This window comes from Cheilinus undulatus, linkage group 13 (genome assembly GCF_018320785.1).
Source record: "Cheilinus undulatus linkage group 13, ASM1832078v1, whole genome shotgun sequence".
Classification (NCBI taxonomy): Eukaryota; Metazoa; Chordata; class Actinopteri; order Labriformes; family Labridae; genus Cheilinus; species Cheilinus undulatus.
In genome coordinates this window covers 33,080,562-33,107,405 of record NC_054877.1, presented here as the reverse complement: position 1 = coordinate 33,107,405, position 26,844 = coordinate 33,080,562, and the positions used below count along the sequence as shown (strand labels likewise).

The following is a 26,844-nucleotide window of genomic DNA, read 5'->3' as shown; positions in this document are numbered from 1 at the left end:
TCCTTTAACAAGGATATGCTGGTTTACAGGCCAGGAAGCTATGCTATACAGTGTAATAAATGGGTCCAGTTTCTCCCTAGAATTTAGCAAGTGTTTGGTAGAAATATGCCACAAAACAATGTTGGCTCAAATGTACGCACTATCAAAAAAAAAAAAAATTAAAGCATTTTGCTTTTTACCAAGAAAGCCTCTGTATTTTTGTCACTATTTTGCAATGCAAGAGCACACATCTGGTAGCCAAAGCCTGCATTGCAAATTAGTGACAAAACTACAGAGGCTTTCTGGGTAAAAAATAAAATGCTTCAATTTTTTTTTGATAGTGTGTTTATATTTGAGCCAATATTGTTTGGTGGCCTATTTTCACCAAAAACTCACTAAAGTCGGCAGAGAAACTGGACCCATCTTTTACACTGTATAGCCTAGCTTCCCAGTCAGTATAACCACTGAGTCCTTCTTAAAGGAGCAATGCTCAAGGAAATCACTGGAGACTAATGCCACTTCTACTGCTAGGCACCTCACACAGCCCAACATCAACTTCAGTAATACTAAAATATCCTTTTAATATCATTTGAACTAGCCCTACTGATCATAATGTAAGAAGATATGTGACTATTGTGTGAATATGGTGAAAAAAACTATACAAAATGGGTCGAAATGTCCTGTTTTCTATGAGAAGTTCAGCTCTCGAAAGAGAAGTGGTCCTGCAGAAAGTAAATGTGTAGTGCTTGCTTTTTGCTCAGGCCCACAATGACGTGTATAATCTATCCAGATGATGCACCATCTTCAGTGAACACAAGTTTGTTTACAAGATAAAGGATATGTAAACAGCTCTGCCAATAATTACTCAGGTGATCAATGCATTAAATTAGTATGAAGCATCAGCATTTTTCTTCAGCGTTGACTTGATAGATTCTTTTCTAGTCGGACGTTGGCACACTCCCCGGGCCCGGGCGCCCAGCCTGCCTCTCTGTGTCGTCTTTCATTTCCTTTTCACCCCCAGGTCTTTTTGTACCTGTCAATTTCTTTCTACAGTGTGACTCCTTAATCCACCTGAGTGCATGGAGGACAGTTTTGACATAAGAAGAAAAGATAGACTCCTAAGGAGAGGACCAGTATCTTTAGAGCCCTGGGGATAACCGGATTACGACGGCCATTTTGTGCAGCTGGCAGTTTTTCTTATTACTCGTTCTCCCCTCCTCCTCATCCACCACCCACACACCCACCCCATTTCTCCAGAGTTGAAATGCTGCCCTTTCTTAGAAGTCACACCAAACAATAAGAAGTACACACAAACACATATTCTGTTTATTGCAACAAGAAGAGCTAAAAGGTCTGAGCAGAATAAAGACAGATGATAGTAACAGTTAGTGGGAAGCAGATTACTCCAGACTGATATTCAATCTAATATTCTTACAGTGTTTCTTCTAGCTATTAAAGGCATTTTCAAAAGGGCTTCCTTTGTAACAGTGTTAATTTCGTCGACTAAAACTATGACTACAAATGTTCATCAATAGCCTTTTTTCCCCATGACAAGAACTAGACTAAGACTAACAAAAATAGATCTGTGATGACTAAAACTGAAAAAACTAGGCTAAGTCTAGTTCTTGTCAGGATGACTAAAACTAGACTAAAATGTTACGTAGTTGTCTTCGGACAGTCAAAATCTGTGATATTTCTTCACTGTGGGTAAATCTGTCAAAACACAATTGCAGCTGTAGCTATTCTGCCTCTCAGCTGTAGAAAGCAGGGACCCCAGTTTTGTCAGAGTGCATAGGACACACTATCATGATTTGGTATCAGATTTAGGCAAGAAAATAGATGCTCGGGCTAAAAGTAAAGACTAAAATGTGAGGACTTTTTATGGACTTAAACTAGACTAAAATGTTTTGAGTTTTCGCTGACTAAAATTGGACTAAAACTAAGAAGGATGGAAATTACTAAAATGTGACTTAAACTAAAATGTGTTTTATTTAAAGACTAAAACTAAGACTAAAATTAAATATAGCTGCCAAAATTAACACTGCTTTGTAAATTGCATAGCTGATACCACCTACTGTGTTATAAACACACAAGTGAATCACACAGGTTTTCTTTTTGGGTAATATTTTTGACAGCTTAGATTCACATCCATATAAAGATGTAAAAACGAGAAGATCAGTCTGCAAGAGTTTTGTGTTGATCTGTCAGACTAAAGCCAATGGATGAGGATACGAGAGAGAACATTCCTGTTTTTGAATTGGCAAACAATAATCTTATATCTCAATCAGAACAATAACAACAGATGACAAGAGACGCCGCTTTGTTCCATCCATCCTGCTGCTTACTTTTTGTTTGTATTTATTAGACAGTTTTTGTTTCATCGACGAATATCGTATAATGAGGCAGGAAACCTTTTAAAAGTGGCCTAATTGGTTTGCATCGCAGGGTACTTCCAAGTATTTTTGGGTCACTCACTCCATTAACCAGGAATGACATTTTTAACAGCTTTTCCCCCTCAATGTGTGATATTCTGGGGATATACAATATTGATTTTTTTGCTGCTATTCAATATGTCAATATTCAGTTGATCTCAGCAGAAGTTCCACCAGGGAGGCAGTTTCTTACTCATTCATTTGTCACCACTCTCTCCCTTTTTTCAATCTTTCTCATTTCCTGCTCTAGTGATCAGCTGATTATGGGCATCCACACTCTTCACTTCTAAGCTAATCAGACTCTGCCACAACCTTGTTTGACCAGTCATGCACCTGTCATCCTCTCTTCCACAGTCAGTCAGTGTGGACGTTGCAACCCTCCTCCACCCCAGCCACCTCCATTTCAGTTCATCAGCATCTAGTCCAGATCCTCACTGGTCTTCTGCTCATCTCATCTTGCATACCTCCGTATCCTCCTCCAAGCTGCAGCTCTACTGGACTTTTAAATGTCCTGATGGGCCACAGTGTCTCAGGGTTAGGGGGTGGGGATTATGCATTGCTTGGGGGAGCTTGGACGAGAAAACCCAAAGACAATGGCAGAGAATTATCATGGTCCAACACAGGCAAGCACAAAACACTGAAGAGATACAGCAACAGAACAGCATCTTCCATTAACAGCTGGCACTTCCTTCTGTAGCAGTCTTTGACTTAACATTGAGCATTTCCAAGGCAACAATAAGCACTTCCTGTCTGTAACAGTGGATCTGTTGTGACAGCCACCAAAGAGGCCAACCCCTTACTGCAATATAAATCATCAATCGATTTTTGTCTTTAAAAACTATTGGAAGTATTTGAGATAATGTCAGTAATCTCTAATTACAACATATGCATTATCATTTTTAAACAAATGTAGACATTTCAATGCAAAATGTCTCCATGATACCTTTACATGTCTTGGTTATTTTATTACAGGAAACAATGATATTGATGATGATATTTACATGCAATATTGCAAGAAGTATCCACAAGCAAATGCTGTGTGGAGGATGTTGTGAAGATGCTTATTTCTAGAGCTTACTGTTCTTGTTTGCAAAACTGCTCAAGCTCTATCAGGTTGCATGTGCGTGAAACGGCCTGTTTCAAGCCTAGTCACAAATTCTTGTTGGATTGAGGTCTGGGCTTTGACTTAGTCACTCCAGAACATTCCCCACAATGTCTTTAGATCATTTCTGTGTAGCTTTCACTGTATGCTCTGTGTCACTGTCTTGCTTTAAAACAAATCTTCTCTCAAGCTGTAGTTCTCTTGCTGACTGAGTAAGACTGTCTTCTAGGATTTTTATATATTTTGCCGCATTCATTTTACCCTCCACCTTTACAAGCCTGCCAGGGCCTGCTGCTGAGAAGAATGATGCTGCCACCACTGTGTTTCACAGTGGGGATGGTGTGTTTGGGGGGATGTGCAGAGTTTGGTGTCCGTCAAACATGACGTTTTGTCTGACAGCCAAAAAGCATCATTTTGGTCTCATCAGACCAAAGAACTTTCTTCCACTGGAGTCTCCCACATGCCTTTCGGCGAACTCTAGTCAAGATTTAATATGAGTTTTCTTAAACAGTAGCTTTCTCTTTGCCACTCTACCATAAAGCTTTGACTGAGGAAAAACCAGGGCAGCAGTTCAATGCAGAGTCTCTCCCATCTCATCTCCGTCTTGCGCAGTCATTCTGTTTGTGAGGACGGTCTGACCTAGACAGATTTACATGTGCCATATTCTTTCCATTTCTTGATGATAAATTCAGCTAAACTCTTGGGGATTTTCAGTACCTTTGCATTTTTTTGTATCCGTCCCCTGACTTAAACTTTTCAATAACCTTTTCTTTGAGTTGGGTGTTCTTTTGTCTTCCTCGTGTAATGGTTGACAGGAATACTCATTAAAGCGTGACTGGACCTTCTAGACAATGTCTTTGTACTACAATCACTTAGACACATTTACTACACTCAGGTCGTCCCCAGCCATTTCCCTAATTGTGTGACTACTAGCACCAATTGTCTGGACCTCTGTTGACTCAGGTCAGTCACTTTAAAGGGGGCGAATCTTTATACAGTCACTCATTTTACCCTACAGATTTTTGTTTGACTTTACTTTGTAGAAATCATTTTTCACTTTGACATTAAAGAGGGTTTTTTGGTGCTCTTTGTCAACAAAGCCAAATCATATTAACCATGATGATTGATAAAAATCAATAAAGGGGGGAAACATCCAAGGAGCTGAATACTTTATTTACGCATTGTACACTGCACACTTCAAGAATAAACTGCATGCTATTATATACATGTTTTTCTTTTTCAAATATCTGTATATTAGTATTTGTATCCTTGTAAAGAGTATTTGGTTAACCACACCTGCTATCAAAGCGCCTCGTTTCCTGAAATTATTCATCTGATGAAGACCCAAGTAGTTTATAGAGGCGTGCAGTAAGCGTGCAAGCTCTCCTCTGTTGAACTAATCACTGTCTCTGTGTGGCAGTGGGTTCCTCCTGTGTAAGAGGCCTGAACCTACACAGCAGCAGATAACAGCACAGCCACGAGGACATAGCTCGACTGTCTGACCCCCACTGCCAATCACTTTATCCCTCTGGCCCGTCTGCTCAGAGGAAACCCAAAGGGAGAAAAAATACTCTGCAAACATCTTATCACCCCCAGCACTGACGCGGCGTGCACCTCTGGATCTTTTGTGTCCATTTATTTTTCCTTCAAAGAGGCCTGCCGTGCCTCTGATTGTAGGAGGTAAATGAAATAAAGGCCTCCTCCTTGCTGGTGCACTGATATTTAAGTTTATCTCTGCTACCAAAACCTCCATCTCACCACCACAGGGTCTGCGGATGGAGAAACACATCATGTTTCCGTCATGGTAATAATAATCCTTTTTGTTGAAGACAGTTCGGTTCCTTTGAGAAGCTTGGAAGCTTCGCCCTAGATGCCCAGAAAGAAGAGATTGAATGAAAATACTGCATCCAGTGCTGTTACCAACAGGAATACAAATCTTCAGAATAGCAGTTTACAGGAACAACATAATGTCAGGTAATGTTTAGTTGTTCTGATAACAGACAGCCTGCTGTATGATAGACTTTAACATGTTTGGTACCTTAATTTAGAAAACCATAACAAGCAGCCAGTGACAGTAGAAGAGAAACATGTCACATATAAAAATAAAAAAAAATATTTTAGCTCTGATTATGCTACTTTTCTGCCATATTTACTGGAAAAAGGAGACAATATTCTTCACATTAAATCTTCTTCTTAGCAGTACAAGTGTCTATTTTTACAATACATTTTTATCCATCCATCCATTCACTATTCATTTTAGGTAATAATTTCCACTGGGGATGCATTGATTCAACATCGGCCCTGTTGACAAACATTGGCAAATGTAGAAGATCTAGTCATCAAGTAGATAATGTTTATCTGTTCTGTCCAGTCAGTTTTATGCTGTTATCAGGTACATATAACTGCTGAAGAGATTTTTACTGGGCAAACTGTGATCTGTTTTGTATGGTCATACACAGGAGAAACTCTTAACAGAGCAGGACATTTTACGGTAGCCTCCAAAACAAGCCTACCGATGTCAGTGGCCTTAATGCAAGTGATTTATTTTATAAGTTTGGAAATGTTTGAAAATATGGAGAAAAACTGTATTGTGGCAGGAAGTGAGGCTGACAGCAGGACAACATACCCACCATTCAAGCATGACAATGCTCCATCTCATGCTGTAAAGAATAGCTCTGTGTCACTGGCTGCTATGGGCATAAAAGGAGAGAAACTCATGGTGTGGCCCCCATCCTCCCCTGACCTCAACCCTATTGAGAACCTTTGGAGCATCCTCAAGCTAAAGATCTATGAAGGTGGGAGGCAGTTCACATCAAAACAGCAGCTCTGGGAGGATATTCTGACATCCTGCAAAGAAATTCAAGCAGAAACTCTCCAAAAACTCACAAGTTCAATGGATGCAAGAATAGTAAAGGTGATATCAAAGAAGGGCTCCCATGTTAACATGGAACTTTGCCTGTTAAGATGTTTTTGATTGAAATAACTTTTGATTTCAGTAAATATGACCTCCTAATGCTGCAAATTCAATGAATGACCATTTTCAGTTCATTAGAACCTATTGAATCTTTTGAAACTTGTGCATAATAATGTGTAAAAGTGCATTTTGATTTTTTTATTTAAAAAAAATAATAGTTATTATGAATTGTGTTCAAAAACATTTGAATTATGCTCTAACAGGTGATGGCTTGAAAAATATTCTGACTGTCATTTGCATTAATACTTAGGAAATAAGAGAAAAATGTCATTTGCATAATAATGTGGAACGCGGTGTGATGTTTATAACAGTGCAGCCTAATCTAGGACTCTAAATCCTGCCTCATGAGGCAAAAGCTTATGAATGAAGAATATCAGTATTATTATGCACTATTTTCTGTGCCTGTAGCAGATTGCTCATAGATTAAGTCAGCTTTTATTTGGCTGCACCTAACAATTGTATTAATTTAGTTAAAATTCAGAAATAATCTTCCAGTTACAAAGGCCCAAGATGACGTCTTTATATGTCTGTTTATAAACAACACAATAATATTAACCTCACTAGCACAGAGAAGTGAAAACTAAAGAATAAAGAGGATGAAATCTAAAAAAATTCCTTTTCTTTCTTAAAAAAATAACAAAGATGTACAAAAAAATCAGAATAGTATCTGCAGCTCTACAGTAAGAACTTCAAACTGGGATATTAATGAAATTATTTATGTGAAAAAGAAGCTGTGTAAATCCAAATGATTATTAGTCCATCTCTATAAAGTGTTATTATGAGGGCTACTGGCTCATGGAGTTTGACTCCTGGCCTAATTCCTGGTTTTACTGGCTGCTGATGGATCTTTTTCTGACATCGTCTTTAAATGGACTTGTGCAGTTCATTATTGAGCAAATGAGCCATGAGAGGAGCTACAGTCCAAACTTATTTCATATTTTATTGAGCCTTACAAAGCCATCTGCCTTCTGTTCGGCTTTCTTTATGCGCTTTCTCTGCTGCCCTTGTCTCTCTTGGAGAGTCTGAGCTGTGAGTGAAGGGGCTGGAGGAGGGAGTCCCTCACAAATGTTCTACAGTCACTTTTAGTGGAGGGATTAGTGCCCTCTCTCTCATTCCCATTGGCTTTGCCCGCCGTGACAGCGGCGTGGAGATGAGTGGCTGACATGCCGAGCATCATCCATAACACGCTTCAAACCTCCTGTGTGGCTCCCATTCATGCGCCCTGGCTTTTTTAGTTCAACTTTGTTCAGATGTTTCAGACAATCTGGAAACTTGTCTTCTTTTTCTTTTAAGAAAATACCAAAAAGGATTCCTTAGTTTGAATCTGTCTGGGAATTCTTGGCACTTTACCTTTTACGCACGAGTGGACCATGAAGCTGTTGGAGAGGTGACTTCTTTAAGTGGGACCTGTGTGATTTGACTATTTTATGTGTTAGTTTCTGAAATGGCCAAACCTTTAGATCACATCAAAAGACCCATGAACGCCTTCATGGTTTGGTCCAGAGGCCAGAGGAGGAAGATGGCACAGGAAAACCCAAAGATGCACAATTCTGAGATCAGCAAGAGGCTCGGCGCGGAGTGGAAGCTGCTCTCTGACTCCGAGAAACGTCCATACATCGACGAGGCCAAGAGGCTGAGGGCTCAGCACATGAAAGAACACCCGGACTACAAGTACCGACCCCGGAGGAAACCCAAGAGCCTCCTGAAGAGAGACCGCTTCCTTTTCCCGCTGCCGTCTTTGCTCGGGGACGCAGCGGAGCAGTTGAAGGGATTTGCCATGGACTCTTTTCTAGTCCCCGGGGATAAAGCCAGAGCTCTCCTCGCTCCTTCCTCATCCTCCTCTTCTTCATCCTTCTCCCTGTTAGAGCCGGTGGCGCAGTTCAGCACTGGTGCGGTCCCGCACGCTCTGGCCGCTGGCGCTTTGCCCTTCAGCGCGCACACGTTTGGATACCAGACTGGAGGGATTGGGAGTCTGGCTTGTCCCGGACAGCACAGCCACACTCACACCCACACCCACCCGTCCCCCTCCGGCCCGGGTTACATGGTTCCGTGTAACTGTAGCGCCTGGTCTGCTGCCAGTTTGCAGCCCCAGGTGGCTTATATCCTCTTCCCTGGAGGGATGAAGAGCGGCGTGGAGACGTACTCCTCAGCCGGCTCCAGCGTCTGATAGGCGGGAAACACATTGGACATTTACGCACAGACCAGCGCCATTTGAAATGCCAAAGAATTGGACTACAAGAGTGTTTACATCCAACAAAAACACACGACCAAATATCAGAGGCGGTGTGTTTGTTCCACATATTTAGCCTAAATGCCATAGTCAGTTTTTACCTGCCCGACTGAGCCCCAGAGTCACTACACGTTCCTACTTTTATTCAATGCAAATCCAGGGGGGAGATTTTTCTTTAAATTTCTGAATATGCAAAGTATTTTGATTTTTGAATACTTTTTTGAAACGCTTAAAAATACGGAAGCCCTAAGAGGACATGTATTGACATACATTTTAATGTGCTTCACTTCCAGTGATGAGGTGGATAGGTTTCAGTTATTTGATCTGGATTTATTTTCTGATATTTCTGGGCTGTTAAAATCTATTAAAACCAAGTCTACAACACTTTTATTGAACCTAAACATTTTACAACGTCTTTTTCCTTCAACATATTCCTCTGTCTGCATCAACACACCGCTGCGTTCAGGTCTACCACTGATCATCTGAGATTTGATGTTAGGAAAAGTCAAACATAGATCAGGTGAATAGGGAGGGTGATCAAACACTGTGATTTATTTGTTTTTGGGCCAGTTTTACTGAGAGCGCAGTGTGAGCTGTTATTTTTTCTGTTTGTAATAGTGTTGAATCACCGTTGACCCCTCTGGAGCCCACTCCTTCAAAATGATACCCTAAAGAAAACAATCAACATGGCCTTGAATTTGGACTTGCTTTGTCGTGCTTTCTTCGAAACTTGCTGAACTGCTTCTTTATCAATGGAGATTATTTCTGCTATCAGTGTTGTTAGAGCTTAGGGCTGGGCGATATGGTTAAAAAATGGAATCTCTGATTTTTTCACACCAAACTCGATTCACGATTTTAATCTTTTTTTTGTTTTCAAATGAAATGAAAAATACTCGATTGGGTTTCTTTCATTTTTATCAATAATAATGAAAATAATGTTTTTAAAATGTTTATTTGTAACAAAATTGAACTGAATGTTCCTTTAAAGGTCAAAGTGTGAGCTGTAAACTTGTCTTTAAAAGTGCACTATAAGGGTTTTTTACATGAACATTCAGACTTTGAAAGTTTTACCTGCTTAAGAAGCAGACAGAAAGGTAATGCTAAAGTCTCTCCATGATGTATGCAAGTAAACAAGAGCATCAGAGGAATATTGATCATTACTGTGTTTGATTTCTTGTCAAAAATGTTGGCAATTTCTGCTGAAAGTATTCAGAATTAATGTGATTATGAAAACTGAGCAGGGTGTTTTTCTTTATTTGAGAACACTGTTGTTACCCATTAGCAATATGTAAGAAAAAAAATGATCATTTTGTTTACAGGGTTTGCCAGAACATAAAATTAAAGCTTCTTACAGTAGCTTTTACTTTGGTATAACAGCAATAAAGTTTAACAGAAAATCTTGATTTTTGATGTTCAAAATCTTGATTTTCCAAAAACCTGATTTATCGATTTAATCGATTTATCGTACAGCCCTATCAGAGCTGTACAATTTTGGCAAAAGTGATAATCACAATTATTTTGATTAGTGTTGACTAAATCAGATGCTGTTTGTTTCATGTCCAGTCTCCAGTTTACATGGAAATCCCCCTGATTGAGTCTGTCTGCTAGAAAGTATTTCCAGGGTCAAACTTTGACAGAGGATGATACAGACTATGAGAAAAATCGACTAATGTCCTTGACTGAACATAAATTAGAGAAGGTCGTAATTTAGGAATGGGGCAAAATATCAATACAGCAGAATATCGTTATTCTGACTTGTGTGACACAATTTGCATGGCTGCCAAATATTATTATTTCTTAACATGACATGACTGATAGTTGTGAACAAAAGTTAACTGGTCAGACAACTGCAGGGAAAAGAAGTTTAAGGATGATGTTGACACCAAATTACTTAAAATATTCTGTAGACACCAAAACTGCACTTTAGCCTTTTAGGATGATTGTGTTTGTTTTTTTATTTGATAATATATTATAATAAAAAAAAGTCTTTCAGTTTGTCAATCTTGCAGAATTGGTGTATTGCTATATCGATATTGCAGGCCACCTGCTGAGTTATCCTGTAATTCCTTGCCCTGTTTTAATTCCATGTTCCATATCTTCATCTTTGATCTAAGTTGTCATCTTTCTATCTCTTGCTGATTTGTCCTTGAGCCAAATACCAGATCCTTCCTTGTAATCTTATGGTCCATTGTGGCAGTTCTGTTTGACAGCACTGCCTCAGCTTATCATGCACAATTTTTAAGAAGCACCTTAAGTCATTCTACAAACTTTAACTTCTGACTAGAATTCTCATAACTAAACGTCATCACTAAAGTTAAGCTTTCCTGTTTTCGTACTTCACCCGTGCCTCTCTATTGCATGCTTCATGTTTTTGCATGTCTTTGTGCAGTGCTCCATAGTCTTTCTATCCATGGCTGTAAAAATGTCAAACTTTTAGAATTGCAAACAAACTTTTGACGGTTTTTCAGAATAGCGTTTGTGCTGAGTGCATCTGTCACCGCCACAACTCTATCCTAAAGTCTGACCCAAACATAAGCCAGGTTTAACAGCTTAACTTTCACTGTTTTGTACACATGCAGGTGCATCTCAAACAATGGTTAACGTTTAATTCTAAACATCTGATTTCTTCAGCTCTTATCTGATGCTGCAGCTACTGCCATGAAGACGTGACTTTGTTTATCCCAGAAGGTCTGTCAGACCACAGAGCCATCCTGGGCCGCTCAGGTAGGGCAAGACTCCTGTATGTTCTTGAAGACAAGCTTTTCCACTGACAAATAACAAAGGTAGTTTAGTGCAAATTTCACAAGTAAACAGGCTCAAAATGTCTCCTGGAGTAGTCACTTATACTGACATGTCAGTGTTCTTGGAGTTGCCGTGTTGAAGGAAAGCTTTACGCTCTATAAAGGAATATTTTTTGCATTAACAGTTTCCTGAGATTGAAGGGGATATGGTTGTGAAGTAGACGGCTACAGACGGCTCCTGGCATTTACATCCCTTCCAGAAAATTTTTACTCCAGGCTCAAAGTGTGGTGTTTATTCAGAGCTCTTGTTCTATGGCGGTACTGACCAATCAGGGCAAGCCAAAGATCAACAAGTGACAAGATCGTTATCTGTCTGTTTGAAAGGTGAGAAAAAACAGTCCTCAATGGCCCAACTAATGAAAAGAGGATGATTTAGCTCCTAAAATGGGATTCATGCACATTTTACACACTGGAATAATGCATGTGCACAAATATGGAACTGTTTTACAGAGAAAAATGATAGTGATAGTTTCTGTTATGTGTTTGTTAAAAAGTTTTTTTTTTTCCTTGATAAATGTGGCCTGTAGGGGTAAAAGGTGTTTGCATACTGAGTCTGTTTTTTCAAGATGCAATTTCTCTGATACCTAATCAGAAAAAAATGTCGCACTCAAACCTTGCACACTGAGTCTGATGTGTTTCATTTGTATTGACTGTGAAAATTTTTAGAAAGTGGCAAATTGTTTAGTTCTGACATAAAATAAGCAGTGAGGATGAGCACCCATCTCCTCTAAAAATACTGGATCCATCCTGACAGAGATCTTCATAGGGCACCAGCTCCTACGTCACAGCTGTGCTGAGTTTCAGACATGGGGAGCAACTTTTTAATTCAGGTTCTGTTAGGTGGCTGTGAGAACAAACTGAAGCCTTTATCTGTTCTGTTTCCATGGTTAATATCAACAGGCAAACCACGATGAAGTTTTGGTGCGAGAGGGGGAAAGAGAGGGAGTGCTGGGTGAGCGAGCGAGACAGAAGGAAGCAGCAGGCGCAGATCTGAATCACCAATCAACCATTTTAATGAACTAAACTGATGTGAAAATTCAGATAAAATCCAATCTGATCCGAAAAAATAATGATGGCGTCAGTGTTTGTACATGATTAGCACAATATGAATCGATTTTCTTTTTTAATGTGCAAAAATGTGGAGGAAAAAAACTGACTCAGTGTGCAAAGGCTTTCAATGCAGATGTGAAAAGGCGTTTATTGTTGATCTGTGTGTGATTATTATACAGTTCTATGAGATTCAATTTCTGTTTCATTCTTTAACCAGGTTTTTCTGGTCATAACTATTGAGGAATTCATCTGACATCCTTGCAGCATGCTTATTCTGGTGATCAAAGTTGTCCTGAAAAAAATAGATACCAGTAACTTGCTCATGATTAAAAGGTTGAGATTCTATATGCATTTTTACAACAAAAGAAAAAATATAGCAGGGCGAAAGATAACAAAAACTGTCTTGGGGTTTCAACAGTTAAGGATGTCTAAGCCCATAGGTCATTCTTCTCTCTGAATATTTTTGGTGCAACATATTTCTAAAATGTTGTATAAACCAGGAAGGATATTGAGATGAGCAGGCAGTTCCTGTTAGTTTTACCCCTTGGACCTGCTTAGACAAACCAATTCATTTGTAGAAACCAGGCAGAAGAATGCTCCCACTAACTGTAAGTGTTTCTTTGGGTAAAATTGTTTAAAAAACATATATGCTCAAAATCTTACTGTCAGGTAGTATAAAATCTGAACACAAGAAGCTTATTTAAGGAGAAACTATAAAGGTGGTGCATAAAAGTCGCCAACACTCTTCTGATTCCAGAGCTGAAGAGTTCTGGACTTCACTGGCATTACTGTAAGGACAAAAACTGTGCAACAGGAGCTTCATGAATGGGTTTCCATGGCCGAGCAGCTGAGACCAAACCTCACATCACCAAGTCCAATGCCAAGCATTGGATGGAGTGGTGTAACGCACACCAACACTGGACTGTGGAGCAGTGGAAATGTGTTTGTGGACTATGGTTCAGAGGATAATAGTACAGGGCTGTTTTTCAGGGTTTGGGCTAAGCTCCTTATTTCCTGTGATTTGCAGTCTTAATGCTTCAGCATGCATTTTGGACAGTGCTATGCCTCCAGCTTTGTGGCAGCAGTTTTGGGAAGAGCCTTTTCTATTCCAACATGACTGTGCCCCAGTGCACAAAACAAAGATTATAAAAAACTATAAAGACATGTTTTGATGAGTTTGCCATGTCAGAACTTGACTGGCCTGCACAGAACTCTAACCTCAAGGCCATTGTGCACCTTTGGGATAAACCAGAATGAAGATTATGAGCCAGGCCTTCTTGTCCAACATCAGTGCCTGACCTTACAAATGCTCTACAGAATGAATCGGCACAAATTCCCACAGATACACTCCAAAATCTTGTGAAAAGCCTTAAAAGAAGAGTAAAGTTGCAAAAATAGGCCAACTCCATATTAAAGTACCTGTATTTAATTACAATGTCATTACGTTGTCAGTTTGTAATTACAATGTCATTGATTTATATTTGGCAGTTATACCTTTAGCTTGCTTGCAGCGAGTAGTTAAGCACCACTGCATCAATAGATTAACAAGAAGAACATCAACATAACGCATAGATTACAAATCTCTGCTCTTCCTTGAAAAAAGAAGATGGTTACAAAATTCTGTACTGGACAAAACAAGAGCCACCCGTCTTAATATGATACGACAGACCTGATGCTTTTGCCACATCTCCAATCCAATCCAGCACAGTTAAAATCCTGTTCTCCAAAAAAGGGTTTATATACATTTTTGTTTCTCTTTCTGTTTAGTCAGTTTGTAAAAGACATATTAGTTTTTTTATCCCGTTACCTTAAATAATGACCTGAAACTTAATAAGCTGCTCTCACTGGGCGTGTTTAAGATGATGCTAAGTGGAGTGGAGAATTGTGTCTTGCTGCGCTAGTTTATGTGTTGCTGTCTGTCTTGACCGGATCACTCTTGAAGAAAACAACTTGGGAAATCTCAACAAGGTTTTCCTGGTTTATATATAACATTTTTTTAACATAGAAGTCATTAATGCATGGTTAAATGAGCTTTCTACACAAAAGTACAGCTATTACCACTATATTTCAGAGTTCAGTACACTGTAGGAATTAGTTTTATGTTTTCTAGTTTAGTTTGATCAGTTCGATTGGCTATTTCTCACTCCTGTCTGTCAGACAGGGTGTCCGCCTGTTGCAGAGCTTAGCTGTAATGTTATTGAACACCACTAGATGTCAGCAGATCCATCTCTTAGGTCTTTGTTTCAGGCAAAACAGACACACTGAGCAGTCAGCGGCACTAGTCACACAGATAACCGTGTTTTCACAAACTTTAAAGAAAAAAACAGTCATTTTAATAGAATCACCTTCAGACTTTGTTTATTGTTGCATATTTTAACAGTCACCTCGCTCGCTCAAAAACCAAGCATCCTAAATAAGTCCTGTTTCTTTTTAGAGCAGAAGGTGCAGACAAGCAAACAAACATCGGACGTCACATCCCAGCACTGGTTTACTGTGATGTCTTCACTAATGTGTGCTTCAGCAGACTCCCACATCTGGAGAGAAACTACAACTTATTCTTACAACATATCACATCAGCCATCATTTTGAGCTTTATAAAAAAAACTGTTTTACAAGAATATCAGACAGAAAAACAGGTCCGGATGTGCAGAATAGTGATTAAACAGATGGACCCACTTTGAGTCATGATTAATCTGTGCTATTGAATCAGTATTCTCTGTGATTGTGACTTTTCACGCTCTCACATGACATGTTCGGTCAATTTAACAAAAAAAAAAAAAAAACTGATTTTCTTGTATAAAACAGTCATTAGAGCAGAAATGAAACAACTATCCATCAAGGCAGAGTTGTGTATAAATTGGTAAACAACTAAACAGTTGCTTCCACCAAATTTCCAAAAAGAACCTTGTAAACCATAGCCATGCACACGTTTTAGTTTAACAAGCTCACATTACAGATTTGTCACTTGAGATTTCTGCCCTCAAAATGAAACAATGGTGTTTGTACTTTTGCTGCAGTCCTTTAGAAACAATAAATATTTTACCTTAAACAGCAAACATTTGCAGAGCGAGTGTCTTTATTGCTCAGTGCTCATTTAAAATATTCATTTATTTGAAATCTATTCATCCTAAAAGCATTAATCGGCTGTTAAAAGGGCACAGTTCCTGTGAATGAATACTTTTATGATGACTTTTCTGTGCTGTAGACACCACAAACAGAGGCTAATGTATCTGAAGATAAACAGAAATCTAAGAGACAGATCTCTGGATCTTGTCACAAAAAAACAGAAAACATGTGCATGGCTGGCCTCTACTAAAGAGGATGTAATCTGATTGAACCAACCTTTCACTACTAACAAAAACAACACAAATACTTGGTCTCTTGTGTCTATATACGGTCTAACTTCTCACTCAGAAACTCCTCCACGCTGTCTGTGTTCCACTTGAGGATGCTGAGCTCCTCAGCGATGTTCCCGTTATCGTCCAAAAGCTTTAGCACAGGATCTGAGCCTCTCACGTACTGTGGTGTGGAAGGGGGTGAGTGGGAAAGAGAGAAAAAGAGGAGGGATGTGTTAGGACGGCAGGTTTGCCCTCAATACAAGCAAATAATGTGCAGAGAAATGTTTGAGAGATGTTTTATTGGCAATAATCTGATTCATCTCTCTCCAATTATGAAACTTCATCAGTCATGATACAATTAATCACCCCTACCTTGATCTGAAGACCCTTGAACATCTTCGGCTTGTCGCTCCTGACAAAAGCTGAGCAGAGAGGAAAATATGTAACAGTGAGACAAATGTCGGCTCATCAATCACTCAATTAGCCTTTCTATTTTAGTGTTGAGCTTTGTAATTAGTGACAACTGCAAAACCTCCTGAGAATGCAGCGTTAACAGCGGTGGAGACAGTCGAAAAAACAGGACAGCTCCAGCTGAAGAAAACAAACGACAGCCATATGGCACAGACAGACGTCTCCCCCATCAACGTAACCTGACACTGAATTAACCAAATGTTACACTGAGCCGAGGCGGGCGGTCTAAGACCGAGGCACAGACAATAAAAACACTTCAAAAGCTTGTTTGAATCTCTGCCCTAAGCATTTAGACCACCTACTGCAAATATTTTACAAGCAGAAACAGGTGAGCACACAGATTGTTCGCATTTAAAACAAAAGATGGAATAACGGCAGCACAGTGCCATTTTTAATAGTGCTAGAGCTTTAAAGACACAATTTATTCATCACAAAACCACTATTGTGAGTTTTTCAATCAAAAATAGAAAACTTGCACCAAAAAGTGTTTAGAGGATCTCTACCTTGTTGTCAGACCGACCCGCACTCACGGACGGACACACAAACCATCTCTGTCACACATACACAGACACACATACACCCAACCACCCCTGTCGCCCTTAGGGTGGCCATTTCCACAGCACCAAAAAGGAGGACACTTTGCAGCCCTTAGAGAAGCAAGAATAATCGCAACAAATAGGACTCTACTGTATTCCCCGCTACAATACAATTTTGTCCATGATACTGATGGTATCATGATACAGTGATTCTGAGATGCTCTACTCATAAAAAGATTTGATCCAGGGCCACCCCTGGCCAAAGTGAGGCCCTAAGCAGACTCTGATATGAGGCTACCCACTATCGCTCAAACATACTCACTTAACAATACTCAAAAATATCTTAAAATAACTAAAGGATATATTACTACAATAATAAGAAACACAAAGTCTATGCAATTTAGCCCAAGCTAGTCGCATATAAAGGACAAAGTTCTTGGTTAGTAAAATTATCATTGATTTTAATGATCAGATTCCTTGTTGCAATAATAATGGATGGCATCGATCTCCAAAAATATATAACTTTATGAGGGCCAGGTAAAGTTTATGTTTGGGCAACGTACAGTGCTTAACAAATTTATTAGACCACCTGTCATATTTGTCTCAAAGACCATTCAGCATCATGAAGTGCTTCAATGCAGACTCTTTCATTTTCAGTGAGCTCTCCACGTTTTACCATTTTGAACAGGAATGAGGGATTTCAAACTGAATTCACCCAAATTTGAGCCGGCTCACTGGGCTTCTCTGAGAAGTCAGAAATGAATCAAGCATAACATTCAACCACTAAAACGCATTTTTCTGTTCAGGAATGCAAGTAAATAACTAGAATTTGACATATTAATCAATAAATTTTAATGTGCTTTACTATTTTTTCAGTTCATTTGTAAATCAGTAAATTTGAAAATTCATGGATAGCAATAATAATTATATTTTAGCATTAAAATATCATGTCAGTTAAAGAGCTTCTACATAGGGCAGCTGTGGCATAAACCTTACTTTGGTTAGGGTCTGTGTGATGTAAACAGCTCTGTGCCACGCGCCACCGTAATCGCGCGACACAACGAATCGAAACATAAATTCATTGCCAACACTTTTAATTATTGATTTTATTGATTGGTTGTTGCAGCCCTATATAGCTACATTTTCTCTCTCTCTTTGTGAGAAAATCAGGGCTAACACTGGTTTAAATGTTTGAAAAAAATAAGTCGATAGCCAGTTATGATATGTCTATTTTTCTCCATTTACTCATGATGCTTATTTTCCCACACTGTTTTATTGTCATGTTTTCTCTTTTAATTGCTTCCTCTTAATATCCTCTTAAATATTTGGTCTCATTTGTGATGTTTTTATTAAATGTTTGTCAGGTTTTTGTTTGGAGATTTTTGTACTGCTGGAATTTTCTTGCTATGAGGTTAGATCTACTGTCCAAGCCCAGAGCCAGGTTGAGCCAGGATCCCTGCCCCATCCCTCAAGCCTGACCGGCCAAGGGCTGGTCAGGCTCAAGGAAATTCAAAGACGGCCTGTCAGACTCACTATTGCTATAATTTCACCCAGGATTTTTGAGGTTTTGTCCAATTTTCTTGTAATAACTTCAGCATAACCTTTGGTGCAGACCCATGGCACAAAGTATGACTACAGACATGCTGCCCAGCCCTGGTCATGTCTCCTGAATTATGAAGTCTTTTCAATACAACCCATACTCCAAGAAGTTTATTTATCAAATATGTTTGACTGTTTTATTTCAATATATCATTTTTTAACATAATGAGGGACAAAAGTACTAGACAGTGGCACTGCAAGCCTGCTCTACTCCATAAGCACACAGTGATATAATGCAGCGGCGGAGGAGTGAGAGTGCAGGAAAAAGAAGCAAATACTTTAGCTGACAGACTATTCTTTAACAACTCAGTTTATCAATGGTCAGGTCTTTCTTGCTAGAGATCTCTGATCTCAATGGGACTAAGCTGGCTAAATAAAGGTTAAATAAAATAAGAGCAGAGCAGACTGTAACCACCTGCTAACAGACTGATGCGCAAAAAGCTTTGTGATTTCAATGCACAGTGATGGCTGCGCGCCTGCTCCTCATCTTCGGTGCTCTTTTTATCATAACCAATAAACAGGCCCCATCTGTAATACAAGCTTTGGTGGTGCACTCATAAAGATCTCATCTGAGCAGATTTCCGTCATTAAATCAACTAAAAATTGTAGTTTAAATTGTAATATGACAGCCAAGTTTTTAAAAGCATGTCAGGATTGTACTAGGCTCATAAATACAGTAGGAGTCAGGATGGAACGTTCATGTCAGATCTAGGCTCTAATCTTGGTGTTATTTGGGTGCTTTTGCTGCCGGTTGTTTGTTGTCTTGGTCTTGTTTTTGTTTGGGTTCTGTTGCTGGGTTTTTTTTTGTTTGCTTGCTTCAGCACACTGAAGCAATTTTTATGTTGTGGTTGTTAATCTCCCCCATCCGGTCTAAAGGCTACAGTTAATCATCTTCTTGAACACATCAGCGAATTTTGGTAAAGTCTATCATGAGAGATCACAAATTCAAATTCAAATTCCTATAACCTTCTTTCACCTAGGCAAAAAAGTCTTCTTAGAAAATATAACCACTTCAAAAGCCTCTTTTTCTTCCTCATCTCTATCCCCATCTTGATTAGAAAACTAAAGGAGACGGTGATTTTGTTGTGTAAGCACCCACCCTCTAAAATCGACTCCCACATTCTGTCAAATCTGCTGAATCCCTTCAAGAAGCATCTAAAAACATTACCGTATAGACAGGCCTTTAAACCACAGTCCTTGTCTTGTGTGTATTATGCCTGTTTATCTATGAATGCATTTTTGTTTGTTTTTGTTGTTTTAACATTGTTTGTATGTTTTCTCTATCTCTGTGCTTGTGAAATGCTTTGTGACCTAATGTTTTAAAAGTGCTACATAATTAAAGTGTAACTTATTTATGATAAAAGCAGGAGGAAAATTTCACATGCACTGATTTAGACACAGAAGCATGAGCTAAGATTTAGGGAAAAAAAAAAGCTGTTACTGTAGTTCAGAGCCATGTTTTAGTGGAGAACTCACCTTGGACTTGAGGGAACCTCCCCAGTTTTCATCCACACACCTCCAGGATGGCCCCAGGGTAGAGCTGTGTGCACAAAAACACAATGTAAGGGAGCCCATGAGGACACAAACAGAGAGGTAAGACTCCTGCCCTGAAGGAGTAAATTTGACTGAGGCAGACTGATTCATAAGCGTGTCCAGTCAACTCCAGCAGGGTCATTAAACCGGGAGCCTGTGCATATGGAGCAGAGCTGATGGATGGCCGTTTATGTGGAGCTCACTTGTAATCAAAGCTCCAGCACCAATATACAATAAGTTAGGGGAAATTGGAGTGTCACGGCAGTATTTCAGGATGGACCTTTCAGGGAGGAGGACGGTAAACAGCTTGGTGTGTCAGGTTCACACAGCAAATTAAATCACGCTTGCAAAGCTGAGATGTTCACCCCTCTTCCTCTCTTTGCTGCTGTCTGTCTGTACACAACCAGGCAACGCTGAAATTTAATTTCCGTGCTTTTCATTTTAGCAAACAGACCAGAGACACGACTCTCCTGAGAGCAGGAAGCAAATGACAGAAATACTCTGAATGGACTTATTGGAGCATTGTAACATTTCAAAAGGCTCCTAATGAGCTTAACAACCTGTTTATTTGTGATTTCAGAACAAAAAAGAAACACAAAGGTTTTACTTTAAATGAAACCACTGACGTTTTCTCTATAATTGTTAGGGCTAAAAAAGAAAAAGCAAGGTTTACAAGAAAGGAAAATGTCTTTGACTCCTGTTAGGAATTTTCCACTGGCTGTGAAAAAAATCTAGTCAACAATAACACTTCTCGATGAGGGACTCGGGCAAACAAGCATGTCTGCCATGACATTGTTCATTCCTATTCCTATATAGTCCTATAGTAGTAACTTAAGGGTGTGGAGGGTAGTTGGCAGATGAGGGGAATGTTTGAGTTCAAGACTCCTGATAGGATATTTGACTGTCAGGAAAAGTTTTCAGGACTAAAAAGGAAAGATGTTAGATATTGCTCTATCCACAGGGGGTGCCATAATCAACACATTACAGGAGCTTCAACTTCATAAAATCAAGTTTCATCTCCCTAAATATGATTCTTTCTGCAACATTGCAAACTTTAACCCCTTCCAGAGAGGGTAGGGGTCCTCAGTCTTTGGTGCTGGTATTTTGGGGGTCACGGGCTGAAAAGTTTTGGAATCCTAGCTCCATGCCTCATAATTAACATACGAGCATCCAAACTTTTCAGACCACATCCATGGTGTGAGTTTTCAGTGAAAGTTAAAGCGACCTATATATTTACAACATGAAAGGTTAAATGACTTGGACTAAGGTTTTGTGAATGCCTTTATCAGTACTTTTAGAAATGTGTCCGGCCTTTATAACCCACTGGTTTCTACCTTTGCAGAACGTGCACATACAGCTCTGGAAAAATTAGCAGCATAGAGCCGATCTTGCAAAGCCAATGAATTGGTCAGATGTTATGTCAGTCACCAGGCAGGCATGTCTTGCAAAGCTTCAATCTGAAATGTTTGTGCCTGATTTAAGAATGGACAGACCACTCTGTGTCATTTAGGAGCAAGAGGCTGTAGTTAAAGGTGTGGTTAAGTTGGACTGCAAGCTTTTTTAAACAATGGCGGCCGCTGGATTAGCTTGGATGTAGCTTTAGTCGAGCGTTATCAGAACACGACAACATTTTTTATTAAAAGAAGAGAAAAGCATTTCTAAGTGGAAAAGCTGTCTTTGCTCTTCTCCTGTCCGGCTTCAACATGTTGAACAACAAAAGCAGCTACCTGTTGAGCTCATGTTATGCAGTTTACGTACCAGGGCTACAAATGCCAACTACATCATATGTCTTGTTGCTCTGATTGGCCCATAATGAATGAGAAAGATAGAACATTTGTTCAATAACTCTCCAAGAATTTTTGCAAAGATTCTGCCCTCATCAAAAAACAGACAATAGACTCTTGCCCAGGTGGGTGTGAAATATAGACAATAGAATGGATATATGAAACAGTGTCTGGTGTGTCAGGTTAACAGAGCAAATTGCACAAAAATCTGCATCGCTGCGAGCATGGAAGCCTTGCTATTCCTGTGTCTGTTAAACAACATGGCTACACCTCATTCTGCTTCATGAGGGACTGATTTGGTGATTAATAGCAGCTACTGCTCAAAGGCAAGCTGCTAAAATTCTAACAAATGTTGATTTCTGTTTTATAATAAATATAAGTTGTTTTCCATCGCATTAATAGGAACAGTCTGGCAAACATCTTCTTTTGTTTTAACCAGTTGGCATTTTCCGTAAATTAAATCCTTTCAAGAGAACATTTTTGGATGCTGAATGAAATGCTGTATATGATAAGAAAAAAATGTTTATTTTACTCTAATGCAAACCTAACAATACTAAAAATAGAGACAAATATTTTTGCAGTCAGCTTTTTGTTTTTCCTCCTTGAAGCTGTAAATGAAGTTTCTTTCTCTTTTTGTTTTTTAAGAAAAAAATGCACATCAGCCGGGTGCAGAAGCTTTTTGGCAAATATTACTCATACAGAAGGATTTACTGCTTTTGTTTTTGGCTTTATAAAAGATTTTCTGTGCTAACTTTTCCATCACAATGAAGGAGGATTTCAGACATCACAGTTAAATCATAACCACAACTTTTCAGTTTTATCAGGTTTAGGATTCTTTGAGGCATTTGTTACCTGTGAGAAAAACAAGAATAACAGAGTTTAAGGTTTCACATGTTATTGTCTTCTACTGCCACAGATTTGGAGGTGGAGGGATCGATTTTCTTGCTCCATATAGACTGTGGACAGTGGCAGCCAGAGAAGCTGAGATGCTGCTAACATACAGGGTGCTCTGCAGAGAAACACACATTTAAAAATGTAACCGAAATGCCCTCCATGCTTAGTGAATCCTCCTAATCGACCAGGCTACAAAATAAGCCATTTCTCAGAGGGTGTAATGGCACGGCACTGATGCCAATTGCGAGAGTGAAAGAATTCTTAAGGCAGATAATTGTTGCTGTCTGAGGAGAAAATGTGCTTAGTGACACTGTCGTTTCTGCTGCTCCCCTCAGAGTGCAGCTGGAGACGGCCAATTGCTCGTCTAACTGACATTTTCACTCAAATCGTGAGGAGGAAGCAGAGTAATCGTCCCTCTAAGTGTCTATCTGAAACAGAGTTATCATCAGGAGGTGTAATGAGGTGTGCACCAGCCTTTTTCCAAGGTGCTGTTGCTAGGATACCACACACGCTCTGGGGGCTTTGCTTAATCAAAGAAAAATTACATTGTTTTTCCGCCATCAGTTGACTCAGTGTTTATCCGTCAGAGCCCAGCAGGGACTTGGTTTTGAATTCATTGTAATCACCAGAGCACTGAGCGCATCGTAACACCTTCTGACTGGTTACAGCAAGGCTGTTACTGCAAAACTTAGACCCCATGGGGAGTGCCGGGCTGCGGTTAAGGAGCATCGCCTCCACACATCAGAGGGAAGGATTCAGACAGACAAGCACTGACGAAGTTTGTGTGAGGCATGGTCCTGATGCACAGCTGCAACGTTTGTCTTAAACCAGGTTATTTTAGTAGCAGCTCAAAGTCTGGTGGGTGTGAGCCTGTCAATAAAAGTGACACAGTCTGACAGGGAGGTCCTAAGGGTGCTTGTACAAGCCACGTAGGAGCTTGTCTTCTGTTTAAACTCCATTAAAATGACAGCAAAGGACCCCACAGTAAACAAAATATCTGTTGTGTGTCATCACATTTGTCAAGTCACATGCAGCCAAAAATAACAACGTGCTTTTCCGTTAATCATACTACATGCACTTTTGTTAACCTTGTTTCTACTCAATCATTTCCACACTTTCAAAATGTCCTCTTTGCTGTGGCAGAACACAGACAGGTAATCACTTCCCATTTGCAGCTCTGTTGTTCCTCTTACCTTGCGTGCCTCTAGCTGGGCCTCCTGCTGGCAGCAATGACGGCAGTCAGGCTGGAGCTTGGTGAGGCTGAACTCCCCGAGCAGGTCACAGGAGCTGCACAGCAGGTTGCTGGAGAAGCCCAGATCCCGGCATGCTTCAGATGACAGGTCAGCGCCGTACGCTGCCAGCTGAACAGAGAAATAAATTGAGACAGAAATAAGAAAAATTGAAACAGCTAAATTATTGGGTTTGTAAAGCCTGAAATTAAGAATGAAAGTGGGAAAAGGTTGTGTTTTACAAACACAACTAGGGATGCACAATATTACTGGTGGCAGATATTAGCTCCTGAAGTTAATTATTGGTACTGGCAGATAGGAAAATTTCTGCTGCTATTTTGGCTATAAAAATCTGCCTGTATTAGCTGTAAATATTCATTGTGCAAACATATAGGATAGTGGTGTTTTAGGCTGGACTAAAAGGTCAACATCAGCTGGAGTCTTTCTTCATTTATCAGTATTCCTTATACTTTAAATTGTGTTTTATGGACTGAAGTTTTAAGTGTGAGTACATTTAAATATTGGTAGGGGCTAAAATTATTATGTTAATATCAGCATATTGGCAAAAAGCATTATCGTGCATCCGTGATCACAGCTAGTCTTGAATTGTACACTGATTTACACTGTCATTTTGTTTGTGACTTAAATGTAGTATTATTTTTTTACTTAAAACAAGTTCACTTTCTGGTAACACTATCATATTGATGATGCTTTATCAGCTAATAAGACAGCAGTGCTTAAACAATATGCTACAATGTGTTTATTTACTTTATATACAGCATATATACTGTATCTGTCAACAAAATTATTAGGAGTTTAAACCAACTGAAATCTGACCTGACAATATTAAATTTAGACTACTGAGCCATTATTGGCTGATGTTTTTACTGATAATAGCTGAAATGGTTTACAAAAAAAACACAAAAACAGACTTGAATGGGTTTATAACAGTGCTCAGATGCCATTGCTTAAAAGCCTCATTTGTTCATGAAGAATTTCAGCTCAGTTATTAGTTTAGAAGATTTATTTTGAGGTGGTAGATCGTGCGTTATATGATTGGTTAGTAGTAGGGCTGGGTATTGCCACTGATTTCCTGAATCGATTTGATTTCGATTCACAAGGTCCCAAATTGATTCAATTTCCGATTTGATTCAATGCAATATCGATTCATTGAGGGATATTTCAGCTACAATACCTGTTTTGTTTGGACATGCAAGGGGGTCTTAGAGAATTAATGGCAGAAATTATACTTTCTGTTGAATTATTAATAAAAAAACCTTCTAACTAGGCCCAATATTCAAAATATTAAAGTTCACACTAAAAGCTGACCCCAAACTTGTTTCCTGAAAATACTTTCATTGACCAACACATTTGATCAATCAACATAATAAAGTGCAATATAGACTTAACAGTCAGTAATAAAGATCGATCTTTGAAAAAAATGAATCTTTATCGAAAATTCAAACAAAAAAATTGATCTGAATAGGAAAATCAATTTTTTTGAACCCAGCCCTAGTTAGTAGGGCTGATCTTTTCTCCACACTGCTCTTCTACAGGGACACCATGTATAAACGACTCATGATGGATGTTTTAACATTTCTATTAGATATAAGGTGTGTCATACAGCCCAACCAGTGAGCAGATTTCATCTGACCCACAAGGAGTTTTAGGGAGACATTATATTTAAATAAATAATCAAGATATTTTCATCAAGTACAAAAATTTTTAGCATAATTGGAGTAACATAACAGCATATATATTCATCATATGTTATGACATTGTTAAATTTGTCAGGTCAGATAAAGCCGAACTAGTACCCCAAATGAAGAGCCGTTTGGGAACCGAAAGAGCAGGCTCTGAGTCAAATGATCCGGATCACTGAAAAGAGCACTGAGAATTCCTTTCACTAATTAACACAGTGATTCAGTCTGACGTGGGTGGATCTGATTAGATTCAGTAAAATAAATCATTCTGTCAAAGTCAAAGCTTTGGTAGTCAATTATATAGTTATTTAAAATAGCATTTCCACCTAAATGCATCATAATATTTACAACAGTAAATTACAATGTCAAAATCAATAAATGTGTGTTGGACATGCGTCTTTAATTTGCAGTCACTACTTATTAGGTCTGAGTTGAATACCCAATCGGGATTGATTTTACGTAATTAGCCAATCACAATGTCTCTGTGATGAGAACGGTTAGATTGACGGTTGGCTGCATTTGATTGAAATGTTCATGTTCCAAACTTTCACACGGGAGCAAACTAAAACGACTCCATTTTAACGTCATATCTACTTTCGCTTTCAGGTTTAAGGAGACCAGTATAACCTGGAATATGAGAACCTCGTTAAATTTCCTTACCATAAATGGCAGGAATTATTTGAAGCCTTGCCTCTTTCCAAACGTTTTCTCGTAACTTAAGCTGTAAACGTAGTAGGAGCTACACCGTCTATGGATCTCTGTTTATAAACCAGCGGGTATTTCTAAGGGGACAAGTACATTTAGAACACCATAAGCAGTGCATCTTACTATCAAATCAACCTCCATTCGATTTATTTCCAGTAAGAGCCAGTAAAGTGAAGAAATAAAAACAGAGGAAGCGCTCAGGTAAGCCACGTCATTTTGAAGCTCCGGGCTGAGCAGGATGCGGCAGACAAAACTGAAAATAACGTTAGACACCTAACAGTTTCACCAACCGTTTATACTCCTCAGATAGCACTCTTCAACTTGGCGATAAAAAGCTATTCTAGTGCTGAATAAACTCACCGTTTGTAATAGCGAAAGGAGCCACAGGAGGTATACCTCTCCCGACATTTTGGAGGCTGCTTTGTTAGCAAAAGCTACCCGAAGGACCCCTATATTTATTAAAGGGCTGCCATCTTGCGCCTGA

The 26,844-nt window shown here is 39.2% G+C and overlaps 2 protein-coding genes across 2 annotated transcripts; one reads left to right on the top strand and one right to left on the bottom strand.

Moving 5' to 3' along the window:
- Window positions 1-7,931: 7,931 nt before the first annotated feature.
- On the top strand, window positions 7,932-8,654 carry LOC121520531 (transcription factor SOX-14). The gene has a single exon (XM_041804024.1). It carries the CDS (start codon window positions 7,932-7,934, stop codon window positions 8,652-8,654), a length of 723 nt encoding a protein of 240 aa, XP_041659958.1.
- A 6,255-nt stretch (window positions 8,655-14,909) lies between these two features.
- On the bottom strand, window positions 14,910-26,818 carry selenof (selenoprotein F). The gene is made up of 5 exons (XM_041803769.1): window positions 26,721-26,818; window positions 23,917-24,084; window positions 19,989-20,052; window positions 16,279-16,328; window positions 14,910-16,087 (listed from the first exon to the last, which is right to left on the bottom strand). The coding sequence occupies exons 1-5, from the start codon at window positions 26,766-26,768 to the stop codon at window positions 15,956-15,958; spliced, it is 462 nt and encodes a 153-aa protein (XP_041659703.1). The 5' UTR covers window positions 26,769-26,818; the 3' UTR covers window positions 14,910-15,955.
- Window positions 26,819-26,844: the final 26 nt, after the last annotated feature.

Bases quoted from the DNA above. Each gene is read 5' to 3' on its own strand.
- LOC121520531 (XM_041804024.1), top strand. From the start codon at position 7,932: ATGGCCAAACCTTTAGATCACATCAAAAGACCCATGAACGCCTTCATG.